The sequence below is a fragment of the Venturia canescens genome, chromosome 4 (assembly GCF_019457755.1).
Source record: "Venturia canescens isolate UGA chromosome 4, ASM1945775v1, whole genome shotgun sequence".
Taxonomy (NCBI): Eukaryota; Metazoa; Arthropoda; class Insecta; order Hymenoptera; family Ichneumonidae; genus Venturia; species Venturia canescens.
The window spans coordinates 10,234,586-10,259,118 of record NC_057424.1 but is presented as its reverse complement, the minus strand read 5'-3'; the positions used below and the strand labels follow the sequence as shown (position 1 = coordinate 10,259,118).

The 24,533-nt window shown below is 38.2% G+C and overlaps 3 protein-coding genes across 6 annotated transcripts; 2 read left to right on the top strand and 1 right to left on the bottom strand.

Annotated features, from left to right (window-relative positions):
* Positions 1 to 132: 132 nt before the first annotated feature.
* bou (boudin) lies at positions 133 to 5,601 on the top strand. 2 transcript variants are annotated; one of them, XM_043418419.1, is made up of 4 exons: positions 133 to 848; positions 2,717 to 2,872; positions 3,506 to 3,652; positions 4,093 to 5,601. In XM_043418419.1, the coding sequence occupies exons 1-4, from the start codon at positions 779 to 781 to the stop codon at positions 4,299 to 4,301; spliced, it is 582 nt and encodes a 193-aa protein (XP_043274354.1). In that variant the 5' UTR covers positions 133 to 778; the 3' UTR covers positions 4,302 to 5,601. The 2 variants fall into 2 exon arrangements, with proteins under 2 accessions (XP_043274354.1, XP_043274353.1); XM_043418418.1 differs by lacking the exon at positions 3,506 to 3,652.
* LOC122410273 (coronin-2B-like) lies at positions 4,895 to 18,412 on the bottom strand. Of its 3 annotated transcripts, XM_043418417.1 has the most exons (11): positions 14,411 to 14,798; positions 13,693 to 13,943; positions 11,734 to 11,931; positions 10,722 to 10,838; positions 9,690 to 10,004; positions 9,101 to 9,325; positions 8,722 to 8,931; positions 8,513 to 8,630; positions 8,114 to 8,358; positions 7,624 to 7,695; positions 4,895 to 7,090 (listed from the first exon to the last, which is right to left on the bottom strand). In XM_043418417.1, exons 2-11 carry the CDS (start codon positions 13,708 to 13,710, stop codon positions 6,896 to 6,898), a joined length of 1,713 nt encoding a protein of 570 aa, XP_043274352.1. In that variant the 5' UTR covers positions 13,711 to 13,943; positions 14,411 to 14,798; the 3' UTR covers positions 4,895 to 6,895. The 3 variants fall into 3 exon arrangements, with proteins under 3 accessions (XP_043274352.1, XP_043274350.1, XP_043274351.1); XM_043418415.1 differs by lacking the exons at positions 13,693 to 13,943; positions 14,411 to 14,798 and adding an exon at positions 18,146 to 18,412; XM_043418416.1 differs by lacking the exons at positions 7,624 to 7,695; positions 13,693 to 13,943; positions 14,411 to 14,798 and adding an exon at positions 18,146 to 18,409.
* Positions 18,413 to 18,829: 417 nt separating this feature from the next.
* On the top strand, positions 18,830 to 24,531 carry LOC122409270 (eukaryotic translation initiation factor 4B-like). Its single transcript, XM_043416682.1, has 12 exons — positions 18,830 to 18,964; positions 19,213 to 19,344; positions 19,718 to 19,899; positions 20,415 to 20,522; positions 20,634 to 20,859; positions 21,709 to 22,059; positions 22,246 to 22,486; positions 22,767 to 22,854; positions 23,008 to 23,125; positions 23,242 to 23,338; positions 23,430 to 23,496; positions 23,835 to 24,531. Exons 1-12 carry the CDS (start codon positions 18,955 to 18,957, stop codon positions 23,901 to 23,903), a joined length of 1,689 nt encoding a protein of 562 aa, XP_043272617.1. The 5' UTR covers positions 18,830 to 18,954; the 3' UTR covers positions 23,904 to 24,531.
* The last annotated feature ends 2 nt before the right edge of the window (positions 24,532 to 24,533 follow it).

Sequence of the window (24,533 nt, the reverse complement as noted above, 5' to 3'; positions counted from 1 at the left end):
TTGTTTTTCCAATCCAAAAATATTCTTGAACTCGTCCAGAAGTGCTGCTGAGGAAACTTGCGAAATTAATTGGAACGCCATTTTAATGGTATCGTTCGAGTCGAGTGGAACTGAATTGACCGATTTTTCAAAAACGCTGCAATTTCTAATCGTATAAATTCGTGCTATTTCGTTTTCTTCGTAAAGTGATAAAAAATCAAACGCGACAAGTTTTCCCATAGTTCTGAGAAAGCAATTTCCTTGCTGGAATGGTTACGTAATGAAATATTATTCAAAAGTATATAAATACTGCCAGAGATGGCGTCGAAAGTATATAGCGTAGGACACACGTAGGACACTGCGGCACGAATAATTCAAAAGGTAGAACGAAAATGCTGTATTATACTCTTTTACGACGCGAGTATAGAACAGAACGTCGAGAGTTTGAGGAGGGAAGCGTATCGCACAGAGACCGCCATAGGCAGAGATCGGCCCCACTCTTGTCGATATTGCGTTGACGTCACAGTGGGCACGAATCGGCGGCTTCCCTGCTCGTTGGGTTGTCTGGCCGCACTATACACTACACACCCTTTAAGCAGTGTCGAAACGTCGACGCCACAGGAGCTCGTTTACCACGGCTCACGCGCCCGCGTCTCTACCTGAACAGGTGTGTTTGTGTGCTCGTGGCGGTTTAACGACCGCGTGTTGTTACTTCGTTTTTTTCATCACTACAATAAACGTGTGCGCCATTTTTATTAAGAACAAAACATCGACACGGAGCTATTTGGATTTTTTCAAAATGGCATCTGCGAAAATCGTTTTCGAGTGTTTCACTCTTTTCATCGTATCAACACTTTTTGTCGTACCAGGTAAGACACTGTTCCAAATCCACTGTGTACATTCATTCCACACCTCGCCCAAAGAACAACGTTCGTATACCACGCTGAAGTGGAACAAATTGTACCCAGCCTTCGTGGACTTTCATGATTTATTCCGCACACCACTAATGTCCAACATTCTTCGAGGAATCATCGACTAAATGTTACAAAACGCGATTTTTTTTTTCCAACGAAAATCAGAAACTCGCTTCGTGCATTCTGTTTGGGCGGGGCGCGCGAGTCTTGTAAACTGTTTCTTCTACACCGCGTGTATTGTTCGTTGGATGACTCGTATTGTGAAACGTCAATTAATACGTCGCTCGCCCTATAGGCGGAGCTCGCGAATTGTTGTGGATCACGATGAAATCGGTTTAGGGCGCTAGTTACTCTTTGCGGAAGTAAAAAATGCCATTTATTTTTATCTCCGCACAGAAGAAGCGACCTATATTCCTTTCTTACGAAAACGTGGCTCATATTCGTGAAAAAAAACATCGCACGGGAGCTCGTGACGCATTTTCGAAAGTTTTTTCAATTCCGGAATTCTTTCATAACACGGCCGTGCAGTTTACCTATCTCAAGTCGATTGACAAAGTAAAGTGAAAAATCTCTCCTTCCAAAGTATTCATTGATTCATTGTTTTTACACTTTTATGCCTAATTTCTGTTTCACAAACGGCGGTTTTTTAATAGCAAAAAAATTGTAGCTTTCTCTACGTATATATTGTGGACTTTCGTCCTGAACATCGATGGATTTATGATTAACCCAACCCTCGTGGATTGCCTTTCCCATCTTCTCCAGCACTCAGTTCTCGCGCCGGAATTTCCGTAATTACATTCCAGTCGCGGAAATTAGCTTCGATCGACGCAGGCTCATCGAAAGTTGACAAGTGCATTTTAGCGAGAGGCCCCAATAACGTTCCATCTCCGAACACTTGATTCTCGAGTTATTTCTAATCCAAATTTATTTTCCATCCGCCTTGGTCAATGAGAAATTTAAGCTTTCTCAAACTCAATAAATTTTTTAATTTTTGAATAATTACTATTTTTAAGCTCATTGTTTTCATTCATTTACTTTTCAAGTCAAAAAATGAACAAGCGTTAAAAATGTGTTTCTCAAAATTCATCCTCACCTTCAGAACTCGTTTGATCGTTTATTAAAAATTCCCTCAACCAGCCCAACGCTGATTGTTCTTTTTTGATTGATTTGACTAAATTTAAAAAATGTTGAAAAATTAGCAAAATATCGAATTATCGCTGAATGCGAGTTTCAATCGTAAAAACCGTTCAGACTGTCAAAGTTTGAAAAAATCATTTCTCCTTTTATGTATAAAAACGCTTTGGACTATTCGAGTTATCTTTGTTTTGGAAAAATGACACTGAAGTTTGCAACGTTGGAGTTCAACGAAATGATTTTAAAAAATCCTCCAATAATTCCAGTAATTCTTCAATTTCGTTCCCTCTCGAATTGGCAATTCGTAGTTTTTCAACTAGCATCGATACTTTGTGAAATTAAAAAATCTCTCAGTGTCAAATGTTTTTTTCCTTCATTTCGTTGGACTCCAACGTTGTAAACTTCAGCGTCGTTTTGGAAAAACCGATTCGAGCGAACATCAATCGTGGCACGGTTGATTAAACACTTTGAAATCATTTATACGTTGACGATCCGGCCTTATCTCTTTCGGTTGACTCGGTCCAGTCAAAATTCGTATAACGATCGAGCGCTCAGAGCTGCTCTACGAAGTAGATGAGATTAGCGAGTGCACAGGCCAAATGTTATCCCTTCTGTTGCTCTTTTTTTCCATCACTTATTTTTCTTCGTTATGTTTTTATTTACATTGTTCTTTTTTTTTCTTGTGTTAGCCGCTGGCATCTATTGCTATCAGTGCGTTAGTACGAACAACGAATACCCCTTTCAGTGCAACGAGTTTTTGACGAGCGATATTGACATGGAGCCAAAGTCGTGCGACGCGGTTCACGGGGCCAAATTTTGCGTCAAACACGTTGGAAGATTCGAGGGTAAAAATGGAGAGAATCGACGAGTTGTCCGAACGAATTTCACTTCTTTCTCTTCCTCCATCGCCATAATTTTTTCTTCACAAATTAGCTGCGAATCATTACTAACTGTCCTCGAACTCAACACAAATGCTTTTATTTCAGCTCATAAATCGCCAAACACCCTAACCAGCTTCGAACTGTTTAAACTCAATTCTTCATAATTGTATCGTTGCTCTGACTCCGGTTCGTTGGTATTTTTTTCTAGAGAACGAAATGTGGTATCGAAAAAAAAATTATCCAATTTGAAGAATTGTTCGTTGGTTTAAAAAAAAATTTGACGTCATTTTATTGAGAAGTATTTCCCGTAAACGAGGAAATATTACAAGCTACAATTTGAAATTTCACAGACAAAATTGCACCTTTCCATGGCATTTTATTCCAGTAAATCTTGTTCTTTGAAATTTCATGAAGTTGGAAAATTTTTTTTTCACTTTTTCCTGAATTATCCCCTTTTGGATACCCTCTTTTTGCTCCGTCTTGACACTCATCCTGAGCAAACGTCACACCGAAAAACGATTAACAATTATTTTTACAAAAACACAATTGCAATAATTGCTTTACTAATCACCTCTCATAACCCGGATGGATTCCAAGTGCTGGGCATAAATTGCTACCAATGTACATCAGCCAACGAATGGAAATGCATGGACAGCGAACTGGTGGAAAATTCATTGGAATTGAAAAGCTGCGATCACGTTTTCGAGGCGCAGTACTGTATCAAGACGATCGGGAGATACGGAGGTCTTTGTAAACTTGAAAAACCAAAGAGAATTAACTGTCGTCCCTCGTTGTGAAGTGCATGATTTTTCGCTGATCGTTGACTCAAAAATATTTGGTGTTTAGAAGCTTTCAAAATTTTCTGCTTTTTACGACCATCTGTCGGTCACTCAACCAACAAGTTTAATGACGAGCATGAAAACATAAAACCAAAGCTTTCTAGAGTTTTTAATGTTTTTCGAACTCGAAGCATGCCATTTTTGCTTTTAGAATTTTCTTTTACTTTTCTCTTCAGCGTCTCATTTTCACGGTGTAATGAGTGCTCGCAACTGCGCTCATTCAAATCGCTTTTTACGTTACATTAAGCTCAATAATTTTTGTCTGAATTCACCAAAAAGTAGATGATTCATGAGTTGAAGAAAAACAGTTTTTATTTAAAACGAACTTGATCGATATTTTCCTAGATGGCGTGGGAACGAAGAGATTCTGTTCGTCAGCTGATTTGGGAAATTACTGTCAGACCGTGCAGCAAGTCGGGGATGAGAGGCCCTACAGAACGTGCCTCTACACTTGTAATACCGACGGTTGCAATCCAGGCTCGATGCCAAAGCCGAATTCCATAACGACAGCAATCAGTTTGACGTTGTTATTCCTGCTGAGATGGACGAGATGAGCGACTCGTGAAAAAGCGAAAGAAAGTAAATTATTCTCTTTTGCAAAGAGATTATTCCGTCCCATTAGCATATTCACGCGGCTCCAAGAGTCGAACATTCCAATTACGAGATTTTTCATCGTAGATCGTAAAAAGCAAACGTCCATGTATTAGTTATTTCTAATTATTCCGTCCCAATGTAATGCAAATACCTGAATCTCGCGAAAGAAAGCGCTTTTTTTTTTATCTTTTTTTGTATTTGTATTTTAGAAAAATAAGACTAAAACTAGAGTAGCAATACTTTCTTAGCCCACGCATTTATAACTTTTTCGATTTTTAAATGTATTTTTATTTGTACGATGGAAAATATTTTTGTTTGAGTACCTCGTTAAATTTTGAAATCTGTTCGAGCGTAAACGATCATTGTATTTATGACTTTTAACGAATAGAAAAGTTCGAAAGTCGCAATGGCTATGACAAGTTGCTTTGAAGTTTCTGTTCATGAAATCGAGCACTCAAAACTCTACGAAAATCTCCCGAAGTTCGATCAACGTTTAAAGAGTCGAAGAAGTGTTGTCGATACGGAGAAAAGCGAGAAAAAAAACACTCCATTGTCCGATAATATTTCTGCGTTTATTTAAACAAGCTACAGTAAGATAAAAAAGTTCTCCAAATATCTCAATCCTACGACGTGTATACCACTACGATTACAAATAACGTTACAAAGATTATTCATCTTAGATTCGAATTACGATCAAAAATGTACTCCGGTAGTTTCTTCCTTTTTTTCTTGTTGTTTCAATTTGTTTTTCGTTTAGTTTTCAATAATACGTTCGTGTCGGGGTGTGCAGGCACAATATTTCGATTTACCAGGACAAAAATAACACTCGAATTACACTATTATCTCGTATTTCAGCGTAGCACGTATCTTTGGCATTACATATATGTCGCATATGTATTGAAGGCAATCTTAAGGTATATCGACCAACGATTTGTTCATTTAATATTTCGTAAAGATTTATACATATATTTATGTATGTGAATGTATATAGATATAGATCGTTTAACTTGCCTTTTCAAACGAATGATATTGACATTGCAATATTGGTAGCGCACCACTAGTATGAATTTGTGTGGAATGAGATTGAACAAGCGAAACGTAAAGACGATTTTGTTCCGTTGTTTCCGAGCGGAATACGAAAATTTATGTACGCGATAAGCACGCCAAAGGTTCGCATGATATTTGTAGAAATCAAACGAAAATGGGAAAGAACAGAGGGGCTATTCGTTTTTTTTAATAAAAATATGCTACGTATAAATATTTTCTCTCGTGTTATTGGCAACTCGGTGCGATCACTTTTACTAAGTTCCTGGCACACTCCTCTTTTTAGGGTCGCTCTGTTCGTAGGAAATCTGGGGGAAAAAGGCAGTTTTCGAATTATTTCGTTTTGTGGTTTTTCGTTACTCCAAAAGCACGCTGAACACGCTCAAACGGAGTGACAGCGAGTGTTGTACGAGTGCTATACCTAGAGAGTAGCAAAGATCGTTCGCTAGCGAACAATATCACTTTTTACTCGTTATTCAACTGCTTCGTTATATTTTTATTTTTTTTTGTTGACGTTCATCCAAGATTGTCTTTTTCTTAAGCGTCACGATACTTTTGCAAAGATCTGGGATGAATGAGGTATGAAAATACATATAAATATCGTACAAATAATTTCATAAATATTTTCCAGTCCTGGAGGATAATCCTCCATGCATTAGCGAATATTTGTAGAACATTTTCACTACGCTCGTTTTCATGGAATTTCTAAACTTTTTTCTTCTTCCTATCCATACGAATACGATTTTTTTGATAGTTTAATTAACGTACGATTTTCGGGCCCGTCGAGCATTGCGAAGATTCCCACTGAAAATCCTCTTCGAACTGAAGAAATGATTGGTACGCGGAATTGACTTCTCTGCTCGATACACTTGCTCGGGAGAACGTTTTTTTGACTGTGCAACGCATAAATTTTACCCGGTACATAATTATTGTGCGTTTATACAACAAATGATGTCTCAAGTTCACATGATTATAGTACAATCGAAAAATTATTCTCTAACACAATTGTAACAAAGTCAATGAACAAAACAAAAAGTTTTTCCAATACTTTTGCTCCTTCCAAGAGATTTTTATAATAACGAAAAAATGATGAATGAGGAAAGAAACAAATAGTGAGAAGATACGAGAATACAGGAATGAAATCACAGAATTTTCTTGGTCAAGGCTCATGAAAAATTGATCGATCGTTCCAAGCGAGACAAATTGATTAAACTCGAAAAAAAATATAATCCGCGCTACTCATGAGCATCGATTATTCGAGCACTCTCGCATTAATTGCATTACGAAGCATAATTAACGTATTTTTTGTTCATTCTGTCAACCAAAAGGCGTTGCGGAAATTTCGCGTTGAATATAAACACGATAATACTTTTTAAGCTGATGCCAATAAAACGACAAAAATTCATCGTTTCTTTATACGTGTGTGGCGTAGAATTTTCGTTATGTTCGTTATGAAAAACTTTAGTTTTGCGATGTGACAAAAACTGTCAAGCACACACCATCACGAAGCTTAATGACTCTGAGCTTTTCTCAGTTGTTCTTCAAGTTCCTTGACGCGTAATTGACTGTTGGCAAGTTGACGTCGAACCAGTCTGAGTTCGTCCGTTTGACGAGCATAAGCGAGCCTCAATTCAGCCTCGTTGTTTGGAATATCGACGGATTCCAGGACTTTATTGTCGTTCATGGTCGTGCTGACGATATTGTTCTGAATTATAAGAATACATTTCAAGTCATTAACAACACAAATACTTTTTTTTTACATACAACGATCATGAATTTCCATTCCTAGTGAGTGCAAGCGATGAAATATTGTGCTAATGTTGAACCGAATTTTCACAAGATTTTCTTCTTTACGTCAAGTTAACGGAGGCGTCAGTTTTGTATGGGATTTTGCTAGAACGATCGCATGCAGAAATTCCAGCTTCCTCTTATCGAGTTGAAAAACATTACCTTTTTTCATCTTTTAATATTGCAATTCCCGCACCGACTTTCATCACTCATAAAAACAGAAGCAACGAGCCAAAAACCATGCATTACTCAGGCATAATCCCGTCCCCTACCAGTCATTGAAAATGCATCCACGGATAGTCTTTGCATAGAGTCTGAGCTCGTAAACGAGCTGGAAGGATATCGTATGGATTTAGCGAATGATGCCTATTCTAACCATGAAAACTCCATTTTCTCATATTCTTGAAAAATCACAGAAAACCACAAACGGATCTTCCGAACTATACCTACCTTGTTGTAATAATGGGAATACGTTCCGAACTTGCAAACGAGCTCATAGAATTGGGTGCTACATCTTGATGGCTTGAGAGGACCATGCGAAGCGTTAGTGTGTGTTATAGACAAACTATTCAAATTTTTCAAACACGAATAAGAAGAAAAACAAAATCTAGCTTCGAATTAACGAGTTATATGCAAAGCGTATGAAAAATCAAAAAAATATTAGCAAATCAGGCAACAAGGCACTCGTATATTTATTTTTATCGTGTTAATTAACGTTTTCATCAAACTAAAGTAAACGATTAAAAAAAACGTAAAGAAACAACACAGTGGTTGTCGGGTTATTGACATTCTTTCGACAAAAAATTAATGAAATAACCCACAACTCGAAAGAACTATAATTTGTCAATGCAAAGACGTGCCACGCTACAAATAATAATGTATGAATCATTTATTTCGTCCTATGAATATACTGTTATCGAATAAGTTTTAGATTATTTACCTGAATGCTCACGTGACCAAATCGCTGTTGCAACTGATGAATTTTGGTGCTTTGATTGCTCGATGTTTTTTGACTCTTTTCCGAAATATCCAACAAATCGACGGATCGATAATCAGGTACAGTCTCAGTCGACAAGAATGCGAATTTCTTTTTAGTGTTGACATCACAACCATTTTGATTTTTCGTCGACCCCGTAAGTTGACCTGGCTTGTAAACACGGGGCTTGTGCGTTGTTATTCCGCCACCTAATTATTAAAAAATAAAAAATAATTTGAGGAAAATTAACTCGGCAACGGCTTCCTGATTCCACATTTTCTCGTTTTCGCCGAAGTCGAAACAAAATGTTGGCTGCACAATCATGAATGACTTGTTTTTGTAAATACGAGGAAAATAAATAACCTGTTTTGAGAGATATTAAAATCGGTGGACTGTTCATTCCACTGATCCAATCTTTAGCCGAGAGTCCTGGCGTTGTTCCCACCGTGTCGGGGTATAAATCCTCTTGGAACTGATCGCTCTGATAATACGAACAATTAAAGCAAGACGTTAAGAAAAGAACTAAAAAATCTTGACGAAGCTTATCTCGTGTTCGGAGCCTGGGAACTTACTTTTCTCGGCACTATCATTGAAATCGGTTCGCACATTCCTCGAGTCGCATGGAGCTTATAAAACCTGAAAACTTCACAAGCGGATGTGTTGATGCCGCGCTTCGGCATCACTCCCAATCCTCTCTGAGGATTTCCTGATATAAACTGACTCAAATAGTGCAGCCATGGCGCTTCGTTTACGACCTCGTAGTAACGGATGTTTCCGTCACCCTGCAAAAATAAAATTCAATCTCATTCAATTTTTTCATTTTCCTCCTCTCGTCATTCTCTCACCGCGGTCGAAAAATTTGTCGTATTTTTTCAACGTGTAACCAAAGATTTAATCTTCCAATCGTTCCAACAGTCTTTCTTTCAATATTCTTATAAGCTCGTGCTTTACCTTTCCAGCTAAGTAAACCATGTTGGTATCGTTGTCGCAATAGGGAAAGACAATACCACTCGAAGAATCGATTGTCTCGCATGTAAGAGGTGCGGAAAGATCAAGCTGACTCCAAACGGCATATTGACGATCGGAGTGCCTGCTAAAACCGGTAGTCAGTAAACGCCCAGAGCCTCCGAGAAAAACGACTTTGCTTGCTTTCGTTCCAGCGTGACACGTGCCTTCCTAGAAAAAATATGAAAATACGGATAATGCAATAACGATAATAAAATAGACGATGGAGTCTACACCGTTCGAGTGTCCCCCCATTTTTTATGCAAATTTCCTAGTTTTTCGATCTTCTCAATAAAATTTTGGCTGTCAGTCTTCGTTGACCCTCTGTTATTGACCATTCCAATAAAATCGATAAAAAATCAAAATCATCTCAGAGCTTGTGCTATTTTTTTTTTTTCAAAGTTCAAATTTTACGATGAAAAACATAGCTTTCGAAAAAAAGAATTTCACTCGAATCATTCTCGTTGGAATAAACAAGACGCTGAGAGAATTCACGAGTGGTAGCAAGGGATTTATTTATATGCACGCAACGAACCTCAACTACGAGTCCCGAACGAGGTTCGAAGATCCTCAACTTCTTGTCCTTGCAAGTAGTTGCTAATAGACTGCCATCGCGATTCAATGACATACTATAAATAACGTCAGGATGCCGATCGATGACGCTTATTGCCTCGCCACGATTGATATCCCATACGATAACGAGATGGTCGAAACCAGCGCTGAACAAGACGTTCTCGGCTACGGGATGCCACTCTATGTAGGCCACTCTTCTCTTGTGGCCCTGCAATTCGACGAGCCAGTCTGTCAAGTTTCTGGAAAGTCCGCCGTCTGGTATATGCCATAATTTCACCTGAACCGAAAAAGATTCCATTAAATTGCGGAAACATTGTAGCCAGCTGTCGAAAAATCTTAAAAATTCATTTAGCAAATTATTCAAAAAATTTCAAAATCGATGTCAATCTCAATCACATTTTTTTCCGAGTCTCTGGTGTACCGACTCGAAAATCTTTTGAAATTACATTTTAGATTGAAATGCTCGGAAATCTTGTAGACTCAAATTGAATTGCGACCAAAGTAGTAAAAAAATTAAACCTTTCTTCCAATTTGACAGAAAATCATCGATTTTTACTTTCATCCTCCAATAACTAAATGGCTAAATTCCCAAAATCGAATTAATAGTGTTAAATTTTGTTTGATATTTATTTCGGATGAAAAAAGTTCAATTTCACGAGAAAATTTACAAATTGACAGAAAATTATCGGTTTTTACTTTCATCTTCCAATAACTAAATGGCTAAATTCCTGAAATCGAATTGATCGTGTTTAATTTTGTTTGATATTTATTTTTGATGAAAAAAGGTTCAATTTAACGATAAAAGTTTCGAGACAATTTAGAAGTTGCTCTATCGTTGATTTCAATTTATAATAATATGCAAAAACATGGAGAATTCCAATCGCAGAATTTCGTCGCATGATAAAAGTAGCAATGCACTCAAAGAAATTAAAAAAAAAATGAGCTGCAATTAAAAATAGAAAAACGTAGAAAAAACCAATGGACCGAAACTCACGGTGCAATCGTCGGAGCAAGAGGCGATTACGTTGTCGTTGAACGGGTTCCACTTGATATCGAGAACGGGTCCTGTGTGCCCGGTGACCCTGTTTGCGTTGAAGTCCAATCTACCAGTCTGCGGGAAAAAAGATTAAAAATACATACGAATCGACGGAAAAGAAGTTGACAAAAAAATTGTCCATGAATATTTAGTGTTTCGAGCAAGTCCCGTTCATTTTTTCCCCATTTCGGGGAACGAGAATTCTATGGATTGGTCGCGGTTGACGTCACTCAAATTTTTTCGAAAGTATTTTGATCCTCGAATTTTTTTTTCTCGAATATTTTTCGATTTTTAATAAAGAAAAAAATTTTTTCAGTTCATCGGTGTCTCAACAATTTTTTCGATAATTTTGCGTATCAGCGTATAATTTTTCCATCATTGAAAATGTTTCGTTACGAATTTCATGCACCCCTGGTGCGGCCATTAGTTGCAACGAAAGTGCTATATTGAGTGTAAATGGATCTACTGAGAAATTGGACAATGAGAATGATGGAGGAGTTTCGGTCGGATTTACGAGAGGCAATTAACATCGAGAAATAGCAGCGAAAGTAAGGCGGTGTCTTAATGCATTAGCCGTCTTCATACTCTCTCTCCGAGCAGTGGCACAAGTTCCCTCTTTGTCCGCACATCTAAACCACATTTACTCTCGTACACATTCGTTACTCGTAATGAACGCTTGCGATGCACATTTAACGAGGGACGAATATATACGAAGTTTCGCGGAAGCGTGCCTCCGATTTTCCTCTGGAAAAAGTAAAAGATCGGACGCTGCCCGTTTGTCATCCAAATTTCCGAGGATTCGTCATTCTGGAGAAATTTACCGGAAGGAGTTTGAAATTAAAGATTTCCGGGAATGAATCTTTTGTAGCGGGAAAGTCAGTTGTTTATTTCGAAAGTCACGTTTTCCTCGCTCGTGCTCAATGTTTTTTTTGTTCGTTCAACAAATACTTAACCTAAAAACACCACTCACGTGATCCAACGGTAGAACTATGAACGCACCGCCTCCCGCGACCTCTGTTACGATTGCGAGGAACTTCGGATTGACCGCACAGAACTGTGAATCGTGGGCGTTTTTTGTGATTTTTATATTGTCGTAGCATTTGTCGCGTTTCGCTGGTACACCGTAAACGTGCCGAAACTTACTGCTCCGAACGCCACGGAACCATGACTGTAACACAAATGAAATAAACTTATATTTTTGATGTGGGAGTTAACTGAGATTAGTATAATCATGGTGTCGTATTAATGTTCATAACCTCGAATCATCGTACGAGATACTTATAAGATTATGATTTATGAAATAAATTCGAAATGAATTACGTGCAGTAATTGTTCAATTCACAGTTGAGCAATTTGCATTGTTTTTTGTGTCGTTGAATTCGTAACAAGAAAACGGAAAGTTTTCAATTTTACTTCCGTGAACGCCTACAATAATACAAAGTCCCGCCACCGGCGCCACTGCGCTCGATACCTTTTCGTTTTGTATAAAGTATATAAGCGTATGAGAAAACGAGTCCGAGGAATAGAGCTGCAAAGGTCGTTCGACATAACGCGACGGGTCACAACAGTGAGTCTCACATGTTGTTGCAACGTGGTGAGACGTATCGATCGGCAAACAATACTTAATTGCAAAATGTACGCTTATGTAGAGGCTGTTCGAAGTGTATTTATATAGGTATTTATTTGGGGAAAAATTAATGAAGTTTTTCCAGTATTTGCAAAACTTCTTTTTATACGTAAAAACGTCTGTGGATTCATAAATTTTCAAGTAACTCGTGGGCGAGAGGAAAATTCCTTCAAAATATATGCTTATTATTGAAGACAAAGCGCGTGTTTTTTTTTTTACCGTCTGTCGCATGAACTCATCCAAAATATGACGTCAGTGCTGGCTAATACGCGAGCCATTTCCTGGTATAAAAACTGTACAAGGAACACGCTACTGAATTCAATATCGGATGCGAATCGTTGAAAAATGGATTCACCAGCGATTTGTCTATCTTGGTAAAAGGAGGCTAACATTAAAACTTAATACCGCGAGCATTGTGCATCGCTTCATCGATCTCTTCGTAATCGATGAGGTGCTGGACTTTTTATTTTTATTTCATGACAGGCCGAGAAAGGGCGTGATCAAGTCACCTCCAGTAAATAAGTGAATCAGAATTTCAACGTGCAAAATAGAATGGTGACGATTCTCAGAAATCTACTGAAATTCACATTGTTCCGAAACATTTGAAACACTCAAAACATCGAAAAAAAGTGCATAGCGCCGCAGTCGGAAAAGAAAAAAATCGATACGGCCGGTCGTAAGTTTATTTATAACCTCAAAATGAAACGAAAAACTGATTCCGAGCTTTCAAAGTGACAAGAGCGCTCTTTTATTTTTTTGTGCCACGTGGTGGAACGTGAGAGCCATTCGCGTCGGATTTGCGGTATATTAGCTGCATAAAGACACGGTTTTCGCGTCTGGAAACTGCTGCAAAGTGTAGCCGCGCGTTTCGCGCAATTATGTGCATCTCGAATGAAAGACGGACCTCCCGCGCACGCATAAAATATATGTGTATATAAAGATAGACGAATATAAACATTCGAGCGTAGATATATGTATGCACTGTTTTATTCGAGTTCTACTTCGGATCTACAACACGTCTTAACTTTTACGACAGTCCATGCGTGTCTAATTGCCATTTCTTTATCTTCACTTTGCTTTTTAATCGAAATACCTTCGAAGCGTGCAGCACCAAAAATAAAAGGATCTTCTAATTAGAATTTTTTTAAAACGCCCCTTGAAAAATAACACGGGCGCGGTGAGAGTGGCTCGTTTTTTCGATCATCAGATCGAGAGAAATCCACGGCTCGTCCAAAAATACCGGAATACTATACTCTCGTAAATCGAAGCGAAGAACAAAAAACGATAACACCAAGCGCTCACCTGCTTGTCGTTGGTCATGTTCGACTGTCTGCCGATCGTCGGTTTCGGAAGTAGAGAAGGTGCAGGCCAGGGGAGGGAGGGGGCTCATGTGCGACGACAATGACCGACGTAATTGACAAGCAAGTCCATGCAAAGAGGTAAAAGAAAAACAGAGCGAGAAAGAGACAGAGAAGGAGATAAAACTCAATCCCTGAAAAGTGTGCCTCCCCGGATTCGTCACAGTGTAACTGTCACAATAATCGTCGTTTTATCTGTAAGGAAGAGAAAAGAACCAAAAAATGTGAAACTAAAAATATTCGATGAACAATATAAGTGAGAATGTGTTCGAGGGACTCGTCTGCAATTTCAACTTCAAAATTAACCGTCACGCCTCTTCTCGTTTCAATAAACTTTTTTAACGATCTTTTATTGATATGAGAAAATAATTGAAAAAAGGCCCGAAAAAAGCGAGCAGGAGGGCGAGCATCGGAACTTTCCAGGCTTCGACGGAGCGGTGCCGTCCGCGAAGGGTCAACGACGATAAAAGTCTTGGCCCAAATGCAATAGCGGTATTGAACGAAATCGAAATGAATTGTAATCTAGAATAATGAACTGTAGAGCTTCGATAGAAAATAATCAAGTAAATGGAAATAATAACGATAATGAAATTGAAATAACAAAAAGTCAATGGTATATTGTGGAAGGGAACATGCGATAATACGAAGTTCAGTGAGGCTACCTTCGAAGAAATACGTGTGTATATATACGTGTGTGTACGCTACACAATTACGATGCGATGTCACGCGTATAGATCATTCCATCGATAACGAATCCAAGCGGGAATAGTAGCGTTATAACGAGCTATTAAACCGGAAGTACAGCGGAATTTCATTGAAATATTGAAACTGCGGCGACGTTTCGACGAGACTAAATTTTTTTCGTTTTCATCACGAAAATACGTGAAATACTGCTCAAAGGCCTAGAGTGCGTGCTAGTTGAGTGGTTCATGGAAAAAAAACAACAACAAATAATGGCAGGAACACCGCGCAGGGTATTCACTTTAAGACGAATGTTTGTGTACGCGTGTATAAACGGGCGAAAAGATTCCGCGAAAGAAGAACGCGCGCGCTTAGGCGAGCTGTTGAGCTCTCACTGAAAGAGCCTAAGCCCGCAAAAGACTTTGCGTCGTTCGCTCGGCGCTTATACCACGAGAGATGTACGAGAAACACGTGACTATAGCAAGAAGCGGAACGCGCCACAAACCCGACACACACTATAGCGGCGTAGTGTAAACACGAGGCATCGGAGAAGGCCTCCAAGCGAGTCGCGTATAGAGTACAGTCGAGGAACGATTTTATTCCTTTTTCTTGAGCCCTCGTCCTCTTCTTTTTCTTCTTCCTCTCGAAACTCCGTTAAAACGCATGTTACGTGCATGGTACGTGTTACACGAAAATTCCTTTTCGCAGTGGAGTACCGACGAGACTGCTTGTGGGAACGCACTTTTTTATTTTTACTTTCGTACCAATTTTTTTTGCTTCAGTGTTTTTTTACGCTACTGTTGTAGTGTTTCGTGATTGTATGTATATCCGTAATGTTTGATTGATTATTTCTCACTAATTCGAAGAATAATGTTTGTTTTCATTTGATTAGAAGCAGGCGCGAACGTTGCGACTTATCGTGCGCCCTCCCATTGTATCGAACAGATAAAACTGTCCACACGTCATAATAACAAGCTCTGGAAAAACGTACGCCTGGACATTAATTAATTTTTTTAATGTACCCCTCTATTGTTCGTGATACCGAACAGTAGACTAATTGAAATCATTTTGATGAGATGTACCAAAACCTGCGAACCTTTTGTATTTTTGAACAGTTTTTTCCCCGTGAATACTAAATTAAAAAAAAAAAGAAATAAATTATGTGGATTTTTTCATAATATTCTCGTCGAAGAACGTTTGGCATGAAATTTTTCAATTAGTTATATGCGTCGGAATAATATTACAGAAGTTGATTTTGAAGAAATGGTGTAAAAATCGTATCGGCGTTATCATTCGAACCGGAAACCTATAAATACGGCTTTCAGATTTTCCATTGATTCATGATTATCGATAAATGTTGTGCAGTGTATATACAATATGATAAAGAAGCGGTTTTTCGTACCGGTCGAACCGCAAATGATCTAAGCATGCGTTTAATCGCGCACATCATGTTTATTTTCACCGCTTAAAAACTCGGTTAACTGACATTCTACCGGGCGTGTACGAGACAGATTTCACCTCAGAGAAAATGAAGGAAATAAGAAAACATTTCTGATTTCCTGCTTAAGGAATTCACAACTTTGACAGGCTCAAGAATTCTACTATTGAAAAGAAACTCGAGGGAAACGCGAGTGCGAATTGCAAGCGGCAAAAAAGTGTGGTTATGTTGACAAAAGCTACGACTTTCACGCAACGAGAAATCCTCTACTCTTTCCATACCAATATGTAAATTGATAAAAACTACGGAATTTGACATACTGTCAAACTCGACACACCGTGACGGGTCTTCTCAAAATGAAAAATTCATTGTGGGTGTTTATATAGATATTCGAAATGACGGCTATTGTCGGCAGATATAGAATGGCGTTTCTAAGAATTGCACACGCTTGTCCCGCATCCCGGCAATTCTCGAGTCCCAAAAACGTTTTAATTATACACTACACGTGCGCGTGTTTGTCAAGGTATTTTGCCGTTACGTAGCCAGAACAAGCGTAAAATGGTCCACGAACCCCGAAACGATAGAAACTTACGCCAACGAGGGCGAAGGTGTTATATATATTTATAGAAATTCAGCCCCTTTGCCCGGTGTGTGTCTCGATCGGAAGCTCGAGGTGCATTTAACCATCAATCGATCGAGTTCGCATGCCTCAGGCCTTTTATTGTGAAAGTAGATCGAAACCTGAGGAAGCACAATCCTCTGCCCCTTTTCTATTGCTTTTTAGTCCTCGTGATTCTCGTTGTTATTGATGGATGAATGAAAATGGAATAACCTCCGTTAGAAAATGAAAGTTTTGAGGTCGATCAAAATTGAATTTTGACGTGGCGTCAAATTACGATTTCAATATTTTCTTATTTTTTTTTTTCATATTTTCATAACTGAGACAAATTTTTATTTTTCATACTCCATTTTGTCCACGTTTTCATACGACACGGGTTATTCTGCGTCGGTTTTTTCGGGCTCTTATGTAAAAACAATAAAAAATAATCTCCCCTGGCAGCAATAAAAATCAAATTATATCAAGTTTGATTGCCTCGGCACTTGTGTAATAAAATACCTTTTATTTAGAAAATTAATCGATGCAACTAAAAAAAACTCAAATCGAGTGTCGAACCGCGCAAGTTGATATTCAAAACGTAAATATAACACGCAACGTTACTTCGATAGCGGAGAAAAATCACATTTTTCAAAACGTCGTACCTTATCGTACGATGCACTCGGACGAGCTCACTGATTGACTGATTAAAAGTCCACTGCGTTAATTCGTCCTAATTACTGTATTCCGGTACTCGCGTTCCCGATCCGTTGCTCCGTTCGTCTCATAGAGGTCATTAAAGGAAATAGGGGGACACGATAAAAAAAAAAGGAAAAATTCCATTCGAGTACAAAAGATTGAAGAATTGTAAGCACCGAAGCGTGTATCTATTTTCCAGCTTGTGTTACGCGCTTATAGGACGTGGGATCGAAGGACAAAAACACGCGTTGTGAACGAAGGGCGACCGCGTCTACGACACTGCTGTACGAGGGTAGAATATCTTATGAAGAATGGACGTTCTACAAAAGAAAATAAGGTCTTCGAACTGTCGGTACAGCTCGTTCTAAGCTCACATGGAAAATAACAAAAAAATGAGGTAGTTCACTCCGCGGTAATGAAGAGTCTGGGAGACAAATTTATGAAGACGCGAGCCAGTCAACGATTGTGTGTATGGCAGATACGATATATTTGTTTTATTTGTCCAGGGGACAAAGGGAGATAGGATATAATGACAGAATGGTCGTAACAAGCGTTGTATTTAATATTCAGATATTTTTAACGAAAATCTTGTATTTAAAAATTTACATAAATAATATTGACATCAACGATAATAAGTGAAACGTGCTGAAATAATAATATTCAAATTGAATAGAAAATATATGCCAGATGCAGCGTACGATGTATACTTATTTGCGAACATTCACTAATTCGGTCTTACGAACTATATAAATAATTGCATTTCCTACATAATGTATAAAAACGTACAGAAAATTGAAATAATACTAAGCAGCATAAATAAATAAAAGAAATATAATAAAACTAGACATATGCTGTTTTTTCTCAAGAGTCATATTTGACAATGAAAATGCACATCTAAATATAAAAATAGCCATCGAATATCACACACGAAAAATAATCCGACAAAAAAAAAATAAAAAAATGGTGTCGAAAGCATGTTCTTACTCTCTCGCTGGGTTTATAGCACGCTCTAGCGTCGACCATATTGTTCAACAAGTTGTGAGGATCATCCTTGATCTCTAGCCCAAATTTAGCCTCGAATTGTTCCTTTATACGTATCATAGCACAATCAGAAATACTGTATCCCATAAAAAATATTTATCTGTATATTAGTGTATAAAATTTTATAAAAGAGGGTGCTCGTTTTTTGTCGGCTTTTTATTCGTTTGTGCTTCTAGACTCGTTGCGCTGCTATTCGGGGACGTGGGATTTATGATGCCACGTGACTCCCTCTCTCGGCCACTATGTAAAGTCCGACGATTGATTCGATTTCTTGCGCGTTTTGGTGCTTTTCCGGTTTTCGAAACGTTTGTTTTCGCTTACTAAGGTTTTAGCTATACTTACATTTGTAGCACTTCCTTTTTTTATTTTCATTTATTTACGCAGTTTTCATGATACTCGATGATCAAAAATCCTTTCCATAAAGAAAAACCTTCTCCACTGACCCAATGGCGCCATCTGTTGAATTAAAAATTAACCAAAACTTGATCGTGTTTTATCTTTCTCAGCACTCTCGACCAATCGGATACTCCTTTCGCTAGAAAGGTTCCGTTGTAACATAATCGAATCTTTTTTCTGCTTTTTGCGCCATCTTGTGATTTTACCTATAAACACTGTAGGAAATTGTCTTTTTCAATGATCTGACACATACTTCTTTTCGAGCTGCAATTCATGCCTTACGGAACCAGGAGTTGGTCGTGTGCAGTACCGACTTGCGAACTCGTTTGGGTTTTTCAAATTTCAAGCCAGAAATCATGGCTTCGAGTAAGTAATAACATTGTTCACGTTTTAAATTGTAATGGCGCCGGTATTTTGTAGATCAATTTGTCCGGTAGAGCTCTTTATTTATAACCGATTTCACGCTTTAATTTTCGCATAACCAAACACCCATGGCATTTGGACTGGTCATGCTTTTTCAGTACAGCCATTCATTTCGTACCAATAATATAACCCTTCTTTCTTTTCTCATTCAATCGCCCATTAAAATGATTATTTTTCTTCGTTTTTTACAGAAGGCAAAAAGGGGAAAAAAAGCAGGTGGGAAAAGATTGCGCTGACAGATTTGATATCGGAGACTCCTAGTGGCATGCCTGCCGTGCCTATCAAAGTTACAAGCTGGGCCGACGAAATTGACGACGACAATGGTGAGTTTTCATCATTATTGAACGCTTCAGCTCACTCAGTGCTGTTTTTTACTCAAATTAATACTGATGTTACAAGATCGTTCAAATCAACAATTTTGTTCCCAAATTTCACATACCATATCACCTGAAAGCAAGCATGCAATAAAAAAACAGCAAATTTATTTGTTTACAAACAAAAATTCTGAATCGATTTCTTGTTATTCTATTCTGAGTTTATTAGTACAGAATCGATGTAAAAGCATAATGTTTATAATCGTCTGAACAATATTCAACCATAAAAACATATGCTATTGGAAAGAAAATACACGAATTACTAAAAACTGCAGAAAACTCACGACAATCATTAAATTAACTAATTTTCATATACCACCAGACATTTACACTTCGAGAAAACCTCAGGAGCCTGTCGTTTTACCAACTGCTCCTCGAGCTGCTCGTGGTCCTGGCGTTGATGAAGAGAATATTCCAACTAATCCACCGTTCGTCGCTTATGTTTCCAATTTGCCGTACGACGTGCTCGAAGAGGATCTCGAACAGTTTTTCGCTGATATGCAGGTTACTATCAGCAGAAATATTCTTGGCACTTGGTTTTATGTCCCCAAACATTCTTTATAGAAACAATATCACGCATGATGACAAAAAGTGTAATATTGCATCAGGTTGAAATTTTCTTAGAGGTTCTTGTCAGATTGACAACTTGTCTATGAAAACCTTTGAAATACCATTTCAAAAGAAACTTCAAACGGAAAGATAGCAACAGCAGGGGTACAAAAGATTCAAATATGTTTTGTATCAAACTGTCCACTAGCACTACTTTAAAGCTATTATTCATTTTTTTATCAGTAAATGTTCACTATCTGTGATTTATAACACTTTTCTTCATGACTAGAAAAAGATAGCCTTCAATAAAATCTAGTTATTGTCCATGAAGAATGTTACATTTAACAAAAGATTGTGGTTCTTTTCGACTTTGTTATAAGGTTTGCTTCTGGAAAAATAGAACATGAGGGTCGGGAATTAATTTTTTAGTTTACAATTGATTCCACTGATGACGTTAATTATAATTGCAGGTGACAAATATGCGTCTTCCCAAGGACACAAACAGGCCCAAGGGATATGGCTACGTCGATTTCGAGGATCGTCAGAGTCTGATCGACGCTCTGTCATTGACAAATACGGTATTTTTCAGTTATTCAATTTTCTAACGAATGGAAAAAATTTATCAAATATGACCAAATATAAGTTCACAAATATCGGTAAAAAATAAAAAAAAAAATGATATTTTTAAGACCATCAAAGGGAGACGCGTAAGAATCGAGGTCTCCAACAGCAACAGTGAGGATCGACGTGGTCGTATGGGAATGAATCGAGATTACGGTCGTCGTGATAATTACGACGATGCCGATCGTAACTCGGATTGGAGAAGTGGGCCTCGTGACGAGCCCTCTGGCGACAATGATCGTTTCCGTAGTCGTCGCGGTGGCTTCGATAAAGATCGTCGCGAAGAACGCGACAGTTAGTACATTGAATTTTACACATATTTCAGTATCAATCGAAGAGTCAATTATGCAGAAGTCTTTGGATTCAAAAGTATTTCATTTTATATATAAGAAATTTCATAAAAATCAAGTAAAACCGTGCAGTATTTTTTGGTTCTTCTCCATCTATTTCGATGGCTAAGTTTTGAGATAAAAGCGTTGCTATGCAGAACTTGAGAAATATGAGTTAATCTTGATCGCAAATTTTGAAACTGACACACGAATTTAACATGAAAGGAGGTGTGTGTTTTCCAGCAATTTATTCTCAAGGTTTATTGAACGAAAGCTACCGACTGCACCTTATCAGTTAAGCTTTCAGGCTTTGAAAAGAATATATTCGAAATCCTCTTTACAAAGAAAAATCCTTGAATAAAAAAAACGAATCAAGGTGCATTCACAGCCTCTCATAGACTGGATAAAAATAACTTTTCCAATCTAAATATACAAAATATAACTCTACGAAAAAGAGTTTCAAAATCAGAAGACAAACGATCAAATAATATTGAGTACTCTTAGATCTTTCATATTAATTGAAGTTTCGGAAAAAGGGTTGCCTGCATTACATTCGTCAGCTGTAGTTTGTCTTGAAGTAGGTGTTCAAGAAGGATTGCTCATATTGATGGAATCCTGCATAAGCGATGAAACGATTATTCTTTGAAAAATTCTATTTCGTCTAAATTTTCAAACGATATTGCACTTTGAACGTCCCTAAGATAGGAATTTTCGTCATTTTTTTTTTTTTTATTGAATATCTCTGATTTGATATGACTTTTTGAGTTATGAAATGTCCAACGAAATTATTCGTTATGAATTCTTATCGACACAGGCTCCGCGAGTGACAACAGACCTGGTGCTTGGCGAGAGGGTCGTACTCCTCTTCCAGATCTTCCCGATCGCGGTGGTTCGTCTTTCAGCGATCGCCGCGGTTTCCGCAGTGACGACAGAGACCGCGAATTTTCACGTTACGGGGATCGCGGCAGCAGAGATCGCGAGGGTTCTGATCGAGGCGATCGAGGAGGAGATCGAGGTGATCGGGGCGGCGGTAGCGGCTTTGGCCCTCGTCGTAATTACGGCGGCGATCGTGACCGTGATCGAGATCGCAACTATGGCGGTGATCGCGAATCCGATTGGGGCAGCCGACTCTCATCTCGTCCGCCCACTGCAGAACCTGCTGCTCGTAAGTTTGCCACTCACCGATTTTTAAAAAATCATTGTAATAAGATAGTTTTACCAAAGAGCTTAACTTTTTCTTTATAGCTATAGTTGTAAAAGATCAATAAAATGATATCCTCGAAAAAACCTGAATAATTATGGGACGTGCAAAAACTAGCTTTGAACAAAATGCTCATGATTTTTTTCACAGCTGCTGAACCACGTACACGTGTAAAGTTGAACTTGCAACCAAGAACGAAGCCCATTGATCCACTGGTCATTAAAGACGATGGGGCGGAGGGAAAGGCAGGATCAGAAGGGGACACACCAGCTGCAGCTCCGGCACCGACACCGGTTCCAGCCGCCAATATCTTCGGTGCTGCTAAACCAGTCGATACTACAGCACGCGAGCGTGAGATTGAAGAACGTCTTGCAAAGAAGGCTGAAGAAGGGTATGATTTTCAGTATGAAAAAAAAGTAATATTATTTCAATTTCATGAAAATCTGACGTGATCTAATGATGTTATAGATGAAAAATTGTCTGCAAGCATTTTGAATTTTTACGTAATTTTTTTTTTTCAATTACATGAACGAAAACATGGGCTCGTATAATTTATGATAATACATGCACGAATGAGGAATTCGGATCTTTGATATCATGATGTATTTTGAAAATTGATATTGTACTATCAAAAATCGTATATTGATTTATACATTCTTGTATATAAACAGAGAACGCAAAGTTCCGCCAAGGGAAGGAGGAGAAAGAGGCGAACGAGGGGAAAGAGGAGAGCGGGGAGGTTGGGTAAAACGCAACGGGGTGAGTGTACTTTATAATCTTAGTAGCAACTCGTTCAACGAAATGAAAATGTAAACATGGAAGCATACAATTTTCATGGATTATTAATGTTTACCTGTGGAATTACATCCATATTTTTACTGGCGAACGGCTAAAACGTAAGAATTGTTTCAGGAGGGACGCAGCGAGAACGACAGAGACAGGCCTCGTCCAGCATGGCGTTCGGAAGAGGACAGAGAACGACAGGTTGACAGACCTGGAGTTCGTCATCCTCCCGGTTCTGGACGTTCTGGTGAGAATTTTTAAACAAAATCGTTATTTCTGAAAAATGAAAGTTAGCTTTATCACTTCACGATGTTTTGGCTCATTTTGAATCTAAATAAACGATATTTTTTTAATGTTGACCAGATGGACGCAACGAATCGCGCGGGCCTCCGTCTGCGCGAACTGGTTCGTCAGCCCCACGCGGTGGTCCAAAACCCAGCGAGTCTCGTGGAATGGAAAGGTAGAAAGATTTATCATTTGACTTGAATCCCGAGATATAACTATCCTTCTAAAAATGGCTTCAATCGTTTTCTAAAATAACATTTGTTCAGGGAACGCAAGGAACGCAGGGAGGACGGTGTTCCTCCGATGCCAAAAGCCACCGATGACCCAGTTCCGGTAAGAAACTATGTATATTAATTTTAAAAGCTCGCAAAGTTAATAAAGTTGTCGCTGATAAGTTGATTGAGAAGAATTTGCGGTTGCTGCTTAGCCTGATCTTCTAGGAAGATGAAGTTTTGAATTTCCGTTTCGTATTTTGAGGGGTGTTTGTGCAATTATAAGACAATAAAAAAAACTTTGCAGAAGGCTGTAACCTTAAGCTGAAATATCTCTGGGGATCGGGCTGGGCAGTAACTGCAAATTCTTAATTGAGAAGAGTTTGCGAGTAAAATTTACTTTCAATGATAAGTAAAGAGAAATGAATGTCTCATTCTCATGTTTTTCATGGTCCACAGAATTTTGTAGCTTCCAACAAGTATTCCATGCTACACGAGGACGTGGACACGGACATAAGCTACGATTAGTTCCGCTCATTATAATTTATATCTGCAATTAAATTGTGCCACATGCATCATGATTGGTAAACATAAACACACACACATATTATTAACGATTCGTTCTACCTACGTGAAAAAAAAATGTTTAGGCGATTTATTCGATTATCGAGATGAAACAAAAAAAAACTCAACAATAACAACAACAGAACCCATAACCGGCGCCATTTTTTAATGAGAAGGAAGATGAAGAAACATTGCTGATTTGTATTTAATCAATTTTACGATTCCTAATATAATTAATTACCTGCATACCGATGTTCACTTGGTATTTCGAATGCTCGATGTACTAAGTTTGTCAAATTGTAGGGTATATAAACGGGGGATTTGAAATATAAGTACGAAATAAAAAAAAATGAAAAAAAAAAAAAAAAACAACGCGACACACTTGAGTCCAGAACCTGTGTGGTGGCCACACTCATTTGGGGAACTTTATACTTTAACCGATAATAAAATGAAAAGGAAAAAAAGAAAAAAAATCGAAAACAAATCATTTTCTCTGCAAATATTGTACAATATGCAAGTCATATGAATGTAATATAATGATGCCGACGAAAACGAACGATTAAAATGATCAATGTACCAGGAACGGAAAAAAGG